This window comes from Xiphophorus couchianus, chromosome 5, assembly GCF_001444195.1.
Source record: "Xiphophorus couchianus chromosome 5, X_couchianus-1.0, whole genome shotgun sequence".
Taxonomy (NCBI): Eukaryota; Metazoa; Chordata; class Actinopteri; order Cyprinodontiformes; family Poeciliidae; genus Xiphophorus; species Xiphophorus couchianus.
The window spans coordinates 41,068,349-41,084,904 of NC_040232.1; the positions used below are offsets into that span (position 1 = coordinate 41,068,349).

Genomic DNA, 16,556 nt, shown 5'->3' on the forward strand with positions numbered 1-16,556 from the left:
TGGAACTGACAACTTTTAATGTTTTTTTCTGATTATTTTCCACCAAATCTCCATGACCATTTAATAGCAAACAATCATCAAATCTAGCCAGACCGCAGCGCATGGTCGACCCAAAAACATCGTCCTCCAGGTAAGAGATGTTGACTGTTTACTTCGGGACAAATTGCGACAAACCCACTGAATTGATTGACAGGTTTCATCATATCAATTGAACAAGTGCCCGCGCCTGACATTCAAAGTTTGCAACAGAGGTGGCCAAACACTCCATGACCCCCCACCTCAAAAATGAATCCGGCGCCGCTGACCGGGAGCGTCTTTCTTCCCCTCAGCGGCGTTTCCTGGGTTCAAACTCCGATCCAGTTTCTAAAACGCACAATCTGCGGCGCTGGGAAGAACTTTGATCGCTGTTTTATGTCTTTTCTTTGATATTTTTTTACTTGTTTTAAACGTTCGATCAAGTCAAGTCTCCCGCTGCACAGAGCTGACGGTTTGCGTCTGTAGTGGTTATAAAACTATTTTAGACAACTAAAAGGGAAAACAAGATCCAGTGATCTGCGATCGAGTATTTTGGTCTTTCAAGTTTAGTGCTACAGACAGATACAGTAAAAGGTAAAAAGTTTAATGAAGTTTAAAAACAATGTATTTTTCTTTAATGTTACTTTTCCGGCTATGTTTGTTTATAATTTTTAAAAAGTTCAACCTTTTAGATTTTAAGTTATGAGAGTTTAATCATTCGAGTTTCGATTGGTTTTGTCTGATCGGATTTAGGGGAACGCGACGCCTCTGCTCCTCCATTACAACACTGGAGACGAAAGCAGTGACATCGTGTCCGTGTTTTCATTATTCCCCTACAGGTAGAGTTCTTACTCATAAGGGGCGTAACACGTCTTCCTCTCTGGTTGCGCCGACGCCACGCCCCTTTTTCTTTGTTAAAATCAACCACACCTAAAACCAGCATGATGCTGCCCAAAATCAGTTTTAAACGGTGGAAATACGGAATAATTTAAACAATGGAATAACAGCAAATGTTCTACAAAACAGTTTGATACATTTACTTCTTTAATATATTTATTCAGAAAAAAGCAAACATAGTGGTTATGTTACAGACTCACCAGTTCCACCAGGTGTTTACTAATTACCACTAGCTAGTCTGAAGGAGCCCAGTGGCGGAGTCTTGGGGGAGCGCTGCTCTGTGAGGTGGAAACTGCAGCTCTGTGGAGGAGCTGCGCCTCAAAGGCTGGGCTATGTCCACCAGGCGTTTTGCATAGCTGAATGGTTGCCATGGAGATAAAAAGATTTCCCAAACATGCATGAAAAAAATTGAGGTATGTTTTTGGTGAAGAAATAACATTATAAATTAATGTTATAATGTTAAATAATTAAATGCAAATAACTTTTTTTTAAATATATTAACCAGTGCACGACACTGTAAGGTCTGTCCCCTTCCTCCTCAGCCTGATTACATCTTTCAGTAAAATTTCCGGATATACAATCAATTGGTCAAAGAGTTGATGCCTCTTTCCAATACGTTCCCATCTGGATTCTTACAAAAAATCCCATTCAAAGTGGTTGAGAGCCGTCTTACCTATCTCGGTCTTACTATACCCAAAGACCCTAAACTTATTTTCAAACTAAACTTTGCAGAGTTTATATCAGGATTAAAGCAAAATATCAAGTACTGGAAGACTTTTTCTCTGTCAATGATTGGACGCATTAATTCAATCAAAACGATCTCCCTACCTAGGTTCTTGTATTTATGTCAAAATCTTCCTATTTATCTTACAGCAACTTTCTACAAGGACTTGGACTCGATCATTCAATCCTACATATGGAATGGGAAAAATGCTAGGATTTCTAAAGTGCATTTACAGAAGCCGAGGGGGGAGGGAGGTCTGGGCCTACCTGTACTTAAACACTATTATTGGGCTGCCAACATCAGAGCATTAGGAGTTTATAAGGGTAGGAGTAGGAGTTTATAAGTTCTCACTTCTTCCTACCCCATTTTGAGCATGATATGTTAACTGAAACAAAAAATCTGTATTTCCTCTTCTTTTTTATGCACTTCTTGTTACTGTGCACTATTTTATTTTTATATTTGTATCATGTTCGAATAAATTTCATTTCATTTCATTTCATTAATGTCTTGGCAACAGGGCTCCCCGGGTAACCCAATAACTAATATCCCTCTGTGGCTCAAGATGGAATCCAATCTGGCAAATAATTTCTCCCTACCAGCTATGCTGTTTGCCCGGCTTGAAAAACCGGAAGCCTATCGAAATTTGAGCTTTGTGTTAAGACACAAAGTAAGAATTCTAAATCAGATCAGGACTTTCCTTGCACTACCAAGTACATCAGCACAGACGCCGTTTTGCTTTAATCACAGTTTTTTGCCTCCTTGGCAGGACAAAGCTCATCATGATTGGAGGGAAAGGGGATTGGTGTCGATTAAGGACATGTACTGTATATTGGCAATAAGTTTGCCTATTGAAAGAAAAATACAATCTGCCTCATTTACACTTCTTTCGATATCTGCAGGTCAGGCATTACATTAAGTCAAAAATTGAGAACTTTGACACTCTTCCATGGGAGAACAACATTTTTGACATCTTTGGGAGCCCCCTGACTCTAAACATCTCGTTACGAGAATTGTACATCTACTTGGTGACCGCATTGTGACACACACCACAAAAATCAGGGAGGCCTGGGGAAGTGAGCTAGGGATAACAATCCCTGAACCTTTATGGAACAGATGCCTTTCCAAAATTCACTTGTGTTCAATAAACAGCAGGCATCAGCTAATTCAGTTTAAAATCACGCATCGGTTACACTATTCAAAGGTCAGATTGCATAAGATTTATGCCTCTGTCTCCCCAATGTGTGGCAGGTGTAACATTTCTGAAGGCACACTGTCTCATGCTGTTTGGTCTTGTTCTTCATTAACGGGTCTTTGGTCTAAAGTGTTTGATTGGTACTCCAAGGCATATAACCATACAACCTGAACCAGGACTTATAATTTTCGGATGTCCTCGGGTGCAGGGGACTATACCCGCTACAATGCAGCAACCGTTAGAACTGGGACTGATTGTTGCCAAGAGACTAATCCTGAGGGACTGGAGGTCCTGTGTTCCCCCTTCATTCCGCCTTTGCATGATGTCCATAATACAGATAGAAAGATTTTGCAAAGGCTCTAAAGACACTTTTTCATACTACTGGAATCCCTTCCTGGAACACTTTTCACAGACTAGACTAAGTTGAACACAGAGCTGGACTCTCCCCTTAATGGGTGCATGTATTCTCATGTATGTAACTTTGTATACATTTGTTATGTGTGTACACCATTTGTCAACTGGAATGTTTTCTGTATGACCTGTGCATCTGGGTTCTGTCTGTTTGTTTTTCTGTATGTTCTAAACCTTGAAAACTTAAAATAAAATTTATTTTAAAAAACAAATTAACCAGTGAGATCAAACTGTTTAAAAACCTCACACATCGGTGATTGAGAAGCTACTAGAAGCTGATAAGAATCTCAGCGGAAAGATGATGATTTTTTTTCATGTAAATAAAGGAGCAGCAGCCAGCAGGACGGGTTCAGGATGAACACATGTTTCAAGCTCTCAGTTGATCAAATTCTAACTTCCTCTTAATTCCCTGGATTGTGTTTCTTTCACTTCATAATTGTGTACTATGATGTGCTGGTCAATCACAAAATCCCAACAACACAGAAAAGGTTCAAAGGGTCTAAGTTGTTCTGCATATTACTGTCTAAATAAAGGAATTCTCCTTTTGTCTTGGCTACTTATGGGGTCCTGGTGGCCACAGCTGCAGTTTTCCTGATGCACAAACAAAACAAAGATGGAAGTCGGATGTCTGCCTCCACACACTGAAACTCTGGTTCACTTATTGTTATTCTGTGAAGGAAATAAGATTCTTGAAGCTCTGAGCTGTTTACTGCGTGTTTTATCATGTCAGTAAAGGCTACACTCATGCTTCTCTGGTTACTGCATTATTGAATTCAGGTTGAGCAGAGCAAGATTAGGGTTAGGGTACCCTAACCCTTTGCTTTCATCATTGTTTTCTCACAAGATGCTCATCCCCTGTGATGAGTCTGGACTATGATTGTGTTTTCTCATGCCAATCACCAACCCTCTGAAATGTTTTTGGAACATTGTTGCATAAGACTGAGATGTTGAGCAATAAAGAAAGCGATAGTAAGTTTGCTTTTTATTGAAGCTCAATTTATTCATAGTTTGCGAGACCTAATTATTCCTAAAGTTTTATGCATCGTTATGTGTGTGTTGATCTTTTTTATTATGAACAGTGTGCAACACTTTGGTGAAGTGGAAACACTGACATGCTGTACAAGAAGTGAGAACCATCAGTGGCCTCAGAGTAATTCTCAGAAACTGGGAGGAACTCGACTACAAACTCAATTAAAAAAAGAAGTCAGAACAGAAAGCTGTGGCAGGCAGTAACATATTTCAAACCACAGCCTTTAGTATTTATTTCACATTTTTACAAATAGTTTGACCTTGTTTACCTTCCATTGGGTCAAATGTTTATGCTAGAACACTGGGAACATTGGAACAGAAAAGGAATTGTAAAAAACTCAATTCATCTTTGAGAATTTCCTGCAGTCAAGTTCCCATCACAATGGCTCTGACTCACCAAGTCAGACTTTAAAAGCTTACAGATTGGGTTCATTTTAGTTGATTTGAATTTATGTTTAAAAAGTTCACTTTTTACTAACTTACTGCTCTAGAATGGATTTAATACTTTAAATTTCCATATAAGAGGCACTTGTTTAATTGATCATCACGTTTGAAAATCACTTTGAAAGTAGGAGGTTTGGCAGTTTCAGGTCTTCATGTGTCTGTTTCTACACAGCAGCGCCTGCTGCCCTCAACCAAGTAAAGAACCCACTGCTCTCAATTGGTTCTGGGTAAATGACTGAGCCTTTATGATGCCAGTTTTTATTAATCTTTCTTAATTTTGGTCCCAAAAAAGAAAATGTATCAGATATGAATGTTCTCTTTGCATTATAGATATATAGTTTGCTTAGCAACGCTGCATTTCTAAACGATAGAACCGTTTCCACGCACACATATATGAATACTGCTGCTGGAATATCACGTGATTTATAAGAATCAGCCGCCGAGAAAGAGAAAGTAAAAGCAGCGGCTGCTCTAACACCTGATCTCCTTCATGACTCCGCCTTCAGAAATATAGTAACCGAAAGCACAAAGTTTCTGTTAAAACTTCTTCTACCCTCCGCTTGCGATAGAGAAGCTGCCCAGAGCTCACTGCTGTCAGTAAGTACATCACAAACTTTCATTATTTTCAATTCGAATCGACATGCTATTAAAATGTATTTGCGCCCATCTTGTGCGTAGTGACGTGTCACAAGTGATATCTCAGGTTAGAGCAGCGCTGACAGATGAACTATGTTTCACATTTAAATGGGAAGTTACCATCTCCACCCTGCTACAGCACTTCATTAACGCCTCATTAACTTGTTTGACATCATGAAAATATTCAACCTTCCCTTCAGAAACCGGGGTTTGGTTGAATATTTTTATTGAGCAGAACATAGTTTTTGTTGTTGTTTGTTTTGTTTTTTAAGTCAGATGAAATCATTCAAACGGATCCGGAAACCTTACAGAGAAATCCTTATTTCAAAACTAAAAGCTTCAGTAACAGGAGTTGTGTGACACACAAAAAAGGCTCTTGGAGTGACAGAGTTACTGTGAAGGCTATGAAACCATGATTAAAATCTGCAGCTTTGAAATTTTACTGGATGCAAATAAAAGTGAAACCAAACTGCAAAAAAATCTCAAATTTATAGTTGAAGGCTCCTATGGCATTCTGCTCATCTCTTACTGTTCCTCCAGGTCAGAGTTCAGAACCAGACAATAACTGAATGTGGAGCAGCAGGAACTATACTGAAAATCTGAATTTTTCATTCATTGGATCAAAGCTAATTTTGGTGTGTAATGCACCAACCAAACAGGTATTATGAATTTTTACAAAAGAACATAGTACCGGTACCTTTTACCAAAAATGTATAAAAGTTAATAACACCATATTCATAAATTTAAATGTTTACATTTCAGCTAGCTTCAGAGCTACTGCCTTTGTCGTAGAATCTCCAGCATCTTTGTTCCTTCTATGATGACCTTAGAAAAAAATCCTCAAAGATCAGAACTAAGAGAGATTCATAAATCGGTGCATCTCTGAAAATTTACTGGCATTATTTATCACAAAAATTTTTATTTATCAATAATTTTTATAACTTGGAGAGAAAAACACACGGCTTTATCTCCACTGTTGCAGTCCAGTCTCCCTTTCATATCTTCAGCTTATTCAGGATGCAGCAGCTGCGTCTTTCGGCTGACATGACCTCAACTTTCCTGTCCTCAATTTGTCCACTTCCTGTGCATCACAGAATTCATTTTAAAATCCTAATGTTGGCTTATGAATGCATAACAGTCTTATTCCTGAAAAATATTAAACTTTCTGAAGATGATAGTTTGATAGTTTTAAAAGAATCCCATAATACAAATTGAAGCACTTTGCTATATTTTTTCAATACTTAAAATATACAACAGGTTTTCACTCAATTATAGTGTTTTTTAAAATTTTTTTAATCATTTTTAGGGGGTCTGAAATTTTGGCCAAAATATATATTTTTTTCTTCAAAAACACATAGCTGCAGATACATTTTGTTTAATTGATATTTTGATATTCCAGATTATTACCATTTATGCATCAAAGCATGCTCTTCTAACCTTTATATGATTTTTGTTTAACTCATGTGGTTGATGCGTTTGTGGTACAAAACATGGTTGGAGTTTTTAGGTATTTATCTAAAAGAAATGTAATTTTCAGTTTTTGAGCCAATCAAGGAATAATTTGACAAATCTGATCTTTTGCAGGTTGACTGGTGCATCTGTTACCTGTGTTCATTCTAGCTGAGGTATTATAACATCTAAAGTAAAATACAAGTTATTGTCTTCTGCCAATCTTAGAGAGCCATTCAATATTTTTTTGCCATTCAACACACAGCTGAAGGTGTCTAAACTGCAATGCTTGAAACTATTTATTTGCCTTTTTTCAGTGTTCTGTAAGTAGCTGTAATATTATACCTTTACTGCAACTCATATCCTCTCAAATGAAATGAACAATGTTGTTGGACATCATCATTCACATGACAGAGTGAAGAAATTAACCACTCAAAGTTTCTAATTGTTGAAAAACCAAAACCAAAACTAAAACACACTGAGCTCCAGGCGACATGACGAACAGGAACAACTGTAAGCAGTGATTTGTTCCTGCCAGTTTTCAGCAGACAAACTTATTTTTATAGTAACGTGAGATTTTCTGTGTTTATCTTCCTTTGTTGCAGATCACCTATGTTTAACTGGAAGATCACAGAATACGTCCATGCTCTGCCCTCCTATCAGAACTTTGTGTTAGAGCCCAGTTCACACTGAAGCTTCATGGAGCCTCAGAGAGAACCTGGCTGCTGATGAGCGAGTGGGAAAGAGCCGATGATGGAGAGCCTGCTTGTGAAAACAGACGAAACCGGTGCAGTGGGCGGTCAGGAAGAGGATTTTCCATTCTAGGATGGTCAGAGACAGTCTGGACAGAACGTCTGATCAGAACCAAAAACGGGAGCCAGCAGCTGAGCCACAGAGTCCGAGGCAGAACCCAGAGGAGTCACATCGACCCGAACGAGCAGCGGAAAAAATAAACACAGAAAACAAGGACTCTGCAGGATCACACCTAGACTTTCTGCTCTGGTGCAAACTCAAATTCGAGGAGGAGTCGGAGTCCTGGAGGCTGGTCAGTGTGCCGTTTGATTTCTGTACAGCAGCTATGTGCTTTCATTACTGCTGAGTGTTTAGACCAACAATATAAAAGGAACAAGTGAAATCAAGAGAAAGGAACATTTCACTTAGCAGATTTTCATTTATTTATGCTGTACAACAAAAGGATATTACTACACATATATAGTAATGATCAATTCCGTATTATTATTAAGGATATATTTCAGTGTTTCAGCTGCTAAAAATGAGGGAAAATACTTTGTTTCATGTCTCACATGGTCTCTGGAAGTACGAAGTGTTTGAGTCTTCCCAGGTCTGGATGAGAAGATAAAAACAAGTTTAGAAAAAAAATCCCATTTCCAGCCTTAATATGTATTAATTTAATTCAATGCAATTAAAAAGACCACTATCTTGATCCCATAATGAAATGACCTTTTCCAAGCAGCAAAAACTCTGACTCTGGAGAAGCAGCCGCCCAGACTGCTGGATCTCCCACAGCTGTCAGGTTGGGTTTCCCAGGCTGCTGCTTGTCTTCCTCCTGACTCTCTATGCCGGGGGTCTCAAACTCCAGTCCTCAAGGGCCGCTGTCCTACAACTTTTAGATGAGCCTCTGTTGCACCACCTGAATAGAATAATTAGGTCATTAAGGCTCTGGAGAGCTGATCTACACAAGGAGGAGGTCATTAAGTCATTTCATTACCAGTGTTTTGTACCTGTGGCACATCTAAAAACTGCAGGACAGCGGCCCTGGAGGACTGGAGTTTGACACCTCCAGTGGGTTCTAGAGCCACCAAACACGGACATATCCATGGTAACTTGCATGTAGGACAGTGGTGCCCAAAGTGGGTCCTGGAGGGCCGGCATCCTGCATGTTTTAGTTCTCTCCCTGGTTTAACACACCTGGATCCAATGATGGCTCATTAGAGGCCTAAGAAGAACATTGACCTGCTGAAAAGGTTGTTGGTACCACCAGGGAGAGAACTAGGACATGCAGGATGCCGGCCCTCCAGGACCCACTTTGGGCATCACTGGTGTAAGCCATAATGTCAAGTTTGTCTCCATCTTCCAATTTTCTGTAAACCTGAATTGGGGAATTTCATTAAGCCTTTGTCAAAACTAAATGTTACTTTTTAAACTGAATTACTGTAATTGTTTCACATCTGTTGTATTTAATTGTCTAAAAGGCACTTGGATGAAAAAAAATGATGCTGATCATATTAACTTTATTCATAGTGCACTTGATTCAAGTGCACCAAAGCACTAAAGTGTGCACAAGATGAGAAAATAGTCGCATGATTCAATAAGTCAACATCTCAGATGGTGTCAAACTCCAGGGAGAAGAGTTGGGTTTTAAACTGGCTCCTGAGTTAATATTGGAAAAGACATGAACCTGAAACATTTACACTCAAACCAATCGCAATTTTTAGAACAAGATTCTTATTTATAGCTGAATGCATAAGTATTTTTTTGTTGTTGTTTTTACTCTAAGTCTTATTCTAAAATTTAGGATAAGGTAATCTGTATTCAGTAATTTAAAAAAATGTTCATGTGAGGATTAAACCATAAAATGATTTTTTTCAATAAACATTGTTACCTACATTAAATATGTTAAGTCATATTTTGAAAAAAATGCCTGAAGACCATCTGAGAAATCTTTGAATTTTAAGTCTAGAAAACTAAAATATGACATCTATTATAGTTCCCAAATGATTGACTTCATTTGGGAACTAAAGAATCAATCATTTGTAGGTTTATCTGTGAGATGCAGATAAACCTACAAATGATTGATTCATTAGTTCCCAAACCTACAGGTGTCAGAGGAAATCTATTTCCTTCAAGAATGAATAGAAACATGCAAGACACCGAAAGATATATTTTAATGTGTGACTGCATGTTCAAAAACATTTAGTGAAATAGTAACAGGAATAATTTAACAGTATTGATGCTTCAGTTCCTGAAATGTTTCTTAACACATTTTTTGTGGGAGGGTCTTTATTCGAAAGCTTCCAACATTTATCAGAGTGAACTTCAAACCTGATCGCAGAAACTTTTATCTGCAAACCTTTTAGGCCCGTTTAGAAAATACTGTTACTGTATTGTTTTATGGTCGTTGAATAAAGTTGTAAAAATAGCTTGAAATATAAACGTCCAAAGTGTGATTATCTAAACTAGACATTTTCTCCAGGCTTTTTCATATGGAGCGTGTAACTCTGAGTGTTTTAATGCTTTGTGCTTGATGTCAGTGTTTGGACAAAGTCATATGTGGTTTTTAAAGTTGGAAAAAATGGGGTTGTTATTAATGTCTTATTATTTCACTTGTAACAAGACATTATTCCCATATTACAAGTTAATTTATCTGCCTATGTGTAGTGGCACTCTGCGTCCCAAAAGTTCGTTGTACCACCTTTGCAGTTTGTCTAACAACCAATATTTGAATCACTCGACTGAAACCAAGTCTTCTTTTATGATGTTTACTTAAAGAACTCCAAAAGTACACTTACAGAAAAAATGAAAGGCTCGGTACAGATCGGTCAAAAAATTGTGTTGCTTCCACCGAATCCAACTGCAATCTGACCTCAAACGTGCATACGGGCGATGTTAATGTTATGCATTACGTAGTGGAAGCCAAAATTACTTTTCACAATAAAAGTATCCCTTTATATTAACTAAGTTATACATTCCAGAAAATATACTCATCATGAATTTCTTAAAATTAAATTAAGCATATTTATACATTTTTAATCTAAATTATTATTCTATATGAATTCCCCAGTAACTGGCTCTTACACTATGGAAGAAGTACCTTTTCGTCAATATTAAGGAATTATTTACTCAAAACAAGCCCTATATCCTGCTGAAAAGTTACTTTTAATGTAGTATGTCTTATTCCATGTGTACTAAGATATTTGCACTAGAAAGTAGACCAAAAAACTTGGTATAACTTTGTGTTCTTGCAGTGAACGTGATTGAATTGTTTTGTTCTGCTGCAGCCAGAGACAGGAGCAGATGCTGACGGCTTGCCCACACACATCCGTCCATTCACCAGCTTTGCAGAGTATCGTCTGGTCAAACTCACCTACCTACAGCTGCAGGAAAGTGGTTTCTACTGGGGGCCCATGACCATGGAGGAAGCACACCAAAGACTCACTCGCGCAGCTCTGGGAACTTTCCTTCTCAGGTAGCATCACAGCTTCATTTCACTTCTTATTCCTGGTTTACTGCTTTTATTCAGATGAGTCTGGGGCATACCATGAGCTGAGGAGCACTGATGCTTCATAAGTTTTTTGTTTTTTTTTAATTATTTAAAAATAATAGTGTCATTCATCATTCATTTGTTGGCTGATTTTTTTTGTTTTGTTTTTTTTCTACTATTTTAGGGAATTCATATTTTCCTGAGCAGGTAAATATGTTTCAGTGTCATTTGATCTGAGCTTCATACCACATATTGACCAAAAAATCAGTAAATAATTATTGTTTATAAATATAATTACGCACTAGATAAGCTAACACCAGCCTATGATAGAAGGCGTGCTTTTTTGTGTTTCTAAATTTGCATAGATCATTTTGTAGAGGTTCTTACTTCCAGTTTGTAAAATATTTTTAGTAAAAAGTTTTCTCTAGGACTGCATCACGTAACAGTGCCAGGGTTTCCAGAGCAACGCTTGGCAGAGGTAGTTGTTTTTGTATTTCTAAAAAAGAAAAGAAAAAAATCACAACTTTATTTTTAATTTTTTTTTAATAAAAAAAAAATCGTTCCTGAAAAATGCATTTATAGTTGGTGAATTGAACAGGGCATGAAGCCAAGAGGCCCGTTCATAGCAATCAATCACTCTGTTGTGCCTGGTTCTCTGAAGTTTACCTTGGCATGGATCCCATTTAAACTGGACACAGGTTGATCCCATTTAAACTGGACACAGGTTGATCCCATTTAAACTGGACACAGGTTGATCCCATTTAAACTGGACACAGGTTGATCCCATTTAAACTGGACACAGGTTGATCCCATTTAAACTGGACACAGGTTGATCCCATTTAAACTGGACACAGGTTGATCCCATTTAAACTGGACACAGGTTGATCCCATTTAAACTGGACACAGGTTGGTCCCATTTAAACTGGACACAGGTTGATCCCATTTAAACTGGACACAGGTTGATCCCATTTAAACTGGACACAGGTTGATCCCATTTAAACTGGACACAGGTTCACCTGTATGGACATTTATATCAAGCCCCTCATGTTGAGAAGTCATCTTTCTCCAAAGACTCGTTTTTTGCAGAATTCTTCATCAAGGTATGAGTCCAGTTTAAAAGCCATCGCATTTGTTCTGCTTAGTTCAATGTGAAGTGCATATATAACCCTATAGTCGCGCGTTTAGAGGTGCGTGTTCAGCGCGCATTGAGGCCAGTTTTCCACCGGCTCGGCTCGGCTCGCTTTCAGAGCTTTTCCACTAGCTTTTTTTCGGGGCAGGTCCTGCTTTTTAGGTCCCTGCTTCGGAGCAGGTCCAGCCAGGCCGGCCTGCTTTGGTGGGTGACGCAAGCTTGGCTCCTGCTCACTGATTGGCTGTGGGCGTGGTCAGACGGAGCAGCAAAGAAAGAAGAAAAACGAACTTTTCAAACTCACTACAACATGGAAGTGATGGAAGCTGCAAACAAGCCGTGAACTAAAAGATGCCGGCTTTTCTTTGCTTCGGATTTCAATATTCAGCAGCAGCTGGATGGAGCAGTGAGGAATGAGAGGTTTTTGTTGATGTGGTGGAGAGAACGGAAAGCCTTCAGAGCCCCACAGTGATGCTGAGGCCGCTGCTGATCTCCAGCCAGGTGAGCAGTTTCTAGATATATCTGTCTACTTTTTACTATAGTTAAGGTTGCCTACTTACAGCCACGGAAGACATTTGAAACAAAAAGTCTGCTGTATTTTTATTGATAAAAAACACAACTTGCGCATTTTCTAAAGATACTCAGTTGCACATTCCTCAGTTCTAAATAATGTCAGTATTGTACAGCATGTCGCCTTCATTTGGTTTTTATGTTTTATCTTTTTGTGAATCTAAATGCTTCGACTGTTTCTCATTTTTCATATCAATTATTAATTGTAGAAAACATAAAAATAAACGGTAGTGGTATTTTATCCATGGCTGTATGTCTACATAGGTTTAAAAATTACAAGTAATTATGTTTTGTCTTTAATTTAAACAACTATTTGTTATAATTGTTTGTCTGGATGGTAAAAAAAATAGTGTTTGCATATATATAAAGTAACATGTCTGTGTTAAATAATTCCTTCTGTGTATATAACTTCCACATTAGTAACTCTGTTATTTATCTACTTTTCCCAGGGAACAGAAGAAGAGGAACATGGCTGACATGATGGAGAACAATGAGGAGAACCGTCAGAACAACTGGATCTCCTTCAGGAGTTGAGACAAAATCAAGAATAAAATAAAAGCTGTTGTGCTCTCAATGAACAAAGTCTCATTTTTTTATACCCACTCCACACATTATTGTACATACTGTAGTTTGTTTGGCATCAAGGTCCTAATACAATCCTCCCAAAAATATGAGGAGCGTTAGAGTGAAAATAACATTATATTATGTAAATATATCATTGACACTTAACATTGTAGATTACCAATGAAGGTATCCAAAAGTGAATACATTATTCAGCACACCAAACAATTTCACATTATTATCAGGGTTGCTATTAACAAGAACCCAAAATACAAATCATGTTTGTTAGTTTCTACTTTGTACAACATCATTCTATCCACTCACTGTTTAGCTGTCTTCCTGGAGAATCTTCAGTGTAAGAAAGAGAGAAAATGTGTCCAAAACCTGTAACCTGCATTATGTAACGTTAACGTGTTGAGCTTTTTCAAATAATCTTTAAAGTGTCAATGCTTTAACATTAACAGCCTTACAGGAAACATTCTTTATGACCCACAAACCTCTGAAGGAACTCTACATTCACTGGTCACTTTATTAGGTACACCACTTTAGTTTGACCTCCTTTTGCCTTCAGAACTGCATCAGTTGACTCAAAGGCCTTCTGTCAGACTGAGGTCAGACGACTGGACAGGTCATTCTCTGTGAACTTGAGACATGGTCCTGAGTAAAATCCCATCTGATCATCAGTTTCTTGCACCAACAGTCATGACTAGGTTCACTTAAATCACTTAATTCCCCTTTTCTTTCTCACTTTGATATTCACCTTAGACTTGAGTGATCTCTCTACTGTACACAATGTCTGGATGCTTAATGCATTGAACTGCTGCCATGAGATCTGCTGGTTTGTGCTTTGTGTTGACAAGCAATTGAACACAGGACTGTTTCTCAAAAGTAGGATTCAGGATAAGGGATAAAGCCAGGGTTGGCATATCCACCAGTTCATCCTGTCTTTATCCGTTTCAGGCCAAACCAGCTTCAGGGGGTGCAGCTATGTTGAGCCAGGCTTAATTAATTCAGGTGACTGTGCATCAATAGATTTTTTCAGCAGACCATGACAAACTGATGCTACAATAGCAAACGATAGCAGATCGATTGAATGCCTAATTAGCCCAAAATATACACTTTCAAAAAAATGTTATAATCTTACCACTCATTTGCTCAAATAAAAAAATGTAACCCAAGAAATGAACAGTGGAAGTCAAAATAATATGTTAAACTAACATGATCTTACTAATAATTATATAGAACAAACATAACGGGTCAAGATTAAATATAAGAACATTTTGGAGTATCTAGGAAGTATTAAAAACAATTACCGTAATAGTTTGGATTGGTGGACATGTTTTTTTGTTTAAAAGCATGAAATACTACTAACTGTTTAGCAAGCACAGTGATCTGCACAGAGTGACAAGACAGTCCTTGTTTTCACAGGGACAGCGGCCAGCCCGATGTTTTCTTCACTCTCAGCTACCAAAGCGAAGACGGCCCCACCAGCGTCCGTGTCCAGCTGAACAACCTGCTCTTCAGCCTGCATGGCAGCCAAAAAACTTTCCCTTCGCTGTTCGCTTTGCTTGCCTTCTACACCAGCTCCCCCTGTAGGCTGACTGAGCCCTACCGCAGGCAGCGGCCTGAGCGCCTAAAACAGATGTGCAGAAGAGCTCTGGTACGAACCTACGGTGCCGAAAGGATGTGCACCTCACCTGGACTCAGCCCTGATGTTAAGGCTTATGTCGGTGCGTACCCGTACTGTACATAGACAAACCTGTGGATGCAGTGCCTTTTACAGCATTTAGATGTGATTTATTAAGTTAAAAACTGTGTATTTGTTGTTTTTGTATTTTGCTGGAGACAATTTGGTACCACATGTACGGTAATGAGAAATCAGATTGAAAGTGTTTTATTCATGACTTACAACATTATTGTATGCTTGACATCTCCAGTTAATCTGACTGTTCTTGTTAGTAAAATTTAAATGAAAAGGAAGTCAAAACAAGGCACACAAATCATTGTGGACATTTTTTTACCTTTAATATGACATCTACCCAGTGCTTCACCAGAAGAAGAGAAAACCTCTGGCTAAGTCCAGACCTGAGTCTGATTTACTCCTCAGAAGCCGACAAATCTGGAGTTTGGTTTTATAAATTGTTTGTCAAATTGTTAAATTGTTTATCTTGCTCTCATCTTTTTTGCATCATAAAATCCAGACATTTTATCAAGGGTGTGAAATCTTTAGCTCCACTGTTTTCAAATCCTGAGGCAAATGAGGAAACTTTTAATACAAAATGTTTTTTAGACAGCACGTTGCCTTAAAACGTCTTCAGGCAACATGTTGCCAAACTGCACCTCATCTTGCTATTATGTGGAGAAACTGAGAAATGCCATTGCAGCAAGTGTCTTTAAAGTTAATAACATTTGACCTGTGAATAATAACATAATCTGTGATATGCTTAGTAATTTATTTCAGGAAAACAAGAACATAATCATCAAAGCATCTCATGGTGAATTACATAATTGACACGAGTAAGCGACATGTTACAAATTAAGAAATTCATATCTTTTCTGTCTCATACAGAATGGACAGAAAAATGCTTCTCTGCATGTTAGTGGACATGAAGGCCTCATTTGAATTTAGGTGTTTGCAAAAGACATTTCTTTGTTTTTTGGCAGTTTTATTTTTCTGTTTAGATCTGTTGATCTTTCAGTGTTGAATTTTGTTCCATTCTGCATTTGTTTTGTATGTTATGCACAAATCAAACAGTTATGCACTGAACCCAAAGATTGCACTTTGGTTGTTCTAGTTGGAGACATTCGATTCAATTTTACTAATGTGTGCAATTTTAAAACTAATTCAAAACTTGAATTAATTTGTCATGTTCTTGTGTCTGTAAAAATGTATATATTGGTACAAATGCAGCTATCTATTGCACAATCGTTTCTAAAGGCTTTTCCATTTTTTTGACCAATGAAGCTGTTATTTTGGCTAACTTCCCATATTTACTTTAGGTCATGCTAATTATAATTTTATGTTAATATGAAGCCTAGGCATAAATTCAAACTGAAAGACTATTCATCTGACCTGCCCAATCAAAGATGTCGTCATGCGCCTCGATTCCAACCAATCGGTGATGGTCTCCTCCTCCAATCATCAAGCGTCTTCCTTGATAAGGTCCAGCTGTTCATCGTCTTCCGCTCTTGGCTGAGCTTCAAGCTGCTGCTGCTCAACCTCGCCGTGTTCTCGCTCTTTCGTGGAAATATTGGACTCTTTCTTCTTTCTACCCAGGCT

The 16,556-nt window shown here is 38.1% G+C and overlaps 1 protein-coding gene across 5 annotated transcripts; it reads left to right on the top strand.

Moving 5' to 3' along the window:
• Positions 1-5,171: 5,171 nt before the first annotated feature.
• LOC114145515 (suppressor of cytokine signaling 1-like) lies at positions 5,172-16,204 on the top strand. Of its 5 annotated transcripts, XM_028019148.1 has the most exons (6): positions 5,218-5,309; positions 5,889-6,007; positions 6,933-6,973; positions 7,403-7,842; positions 10,817-11,004; positions 14,705-16,204. In XM_028019148.1, exons 4-6 carry the CDS (start codon positions 7,624-7,626, stop codon positions 15,027-15,029), a joined length of 732 nt encoding a protein of 243 aa, XP_027874949.1. In that variant the 5' UTR covers positions 5,218-5,309; positions 5,889-6,007; positions 6,933-6,973; positions 7,403-7,623; the 3' UTR covers positions 15,030-16,204. The 5 variants fall into 5 exon arrangements, with proteins under 5 accessions (XP_027874947.1, XP_027874948.1, XP_027874949.1 ...); XM_028019147.1 differs by lacking the exon at positions 5,889-6,007 and having other exon boundaries at positions 5,212-5,309; XM_028019150.1 differs by lacking the exon at positions 6,933-6,973.
• Positions 16,205-16,556: the final 352 nt, after the last annotated feature.

What these genes read in the sequence shown, in the direction of transcription:
- LOC114145515 (XM_028019146.1), top strand. Translation starts at nt 7,624, where the DNA reads ATGGTCAGAGACAGTCTGGACAGAACGTCTGATCAGAACCAAAAACGG. An exon ending in AGTCGGAGTCCTGGAGGCTG is followed by an intron (nt 7,843 to 10,816) that starts GTCAGTGTGCCG and finishes GTTCTGCTGCAG; the next exon opens with CCAGAGACAGGAGCAGATGC. An exon ending in CTGGGAACTTTCCTTCTCAG is followed by an intron (nt 11,005 to 14,704) that starts GTAGCATCACAG and finishes TTGTTTTCACAG; the next exon opens with GGACAGCGGCCAGCCCGATG.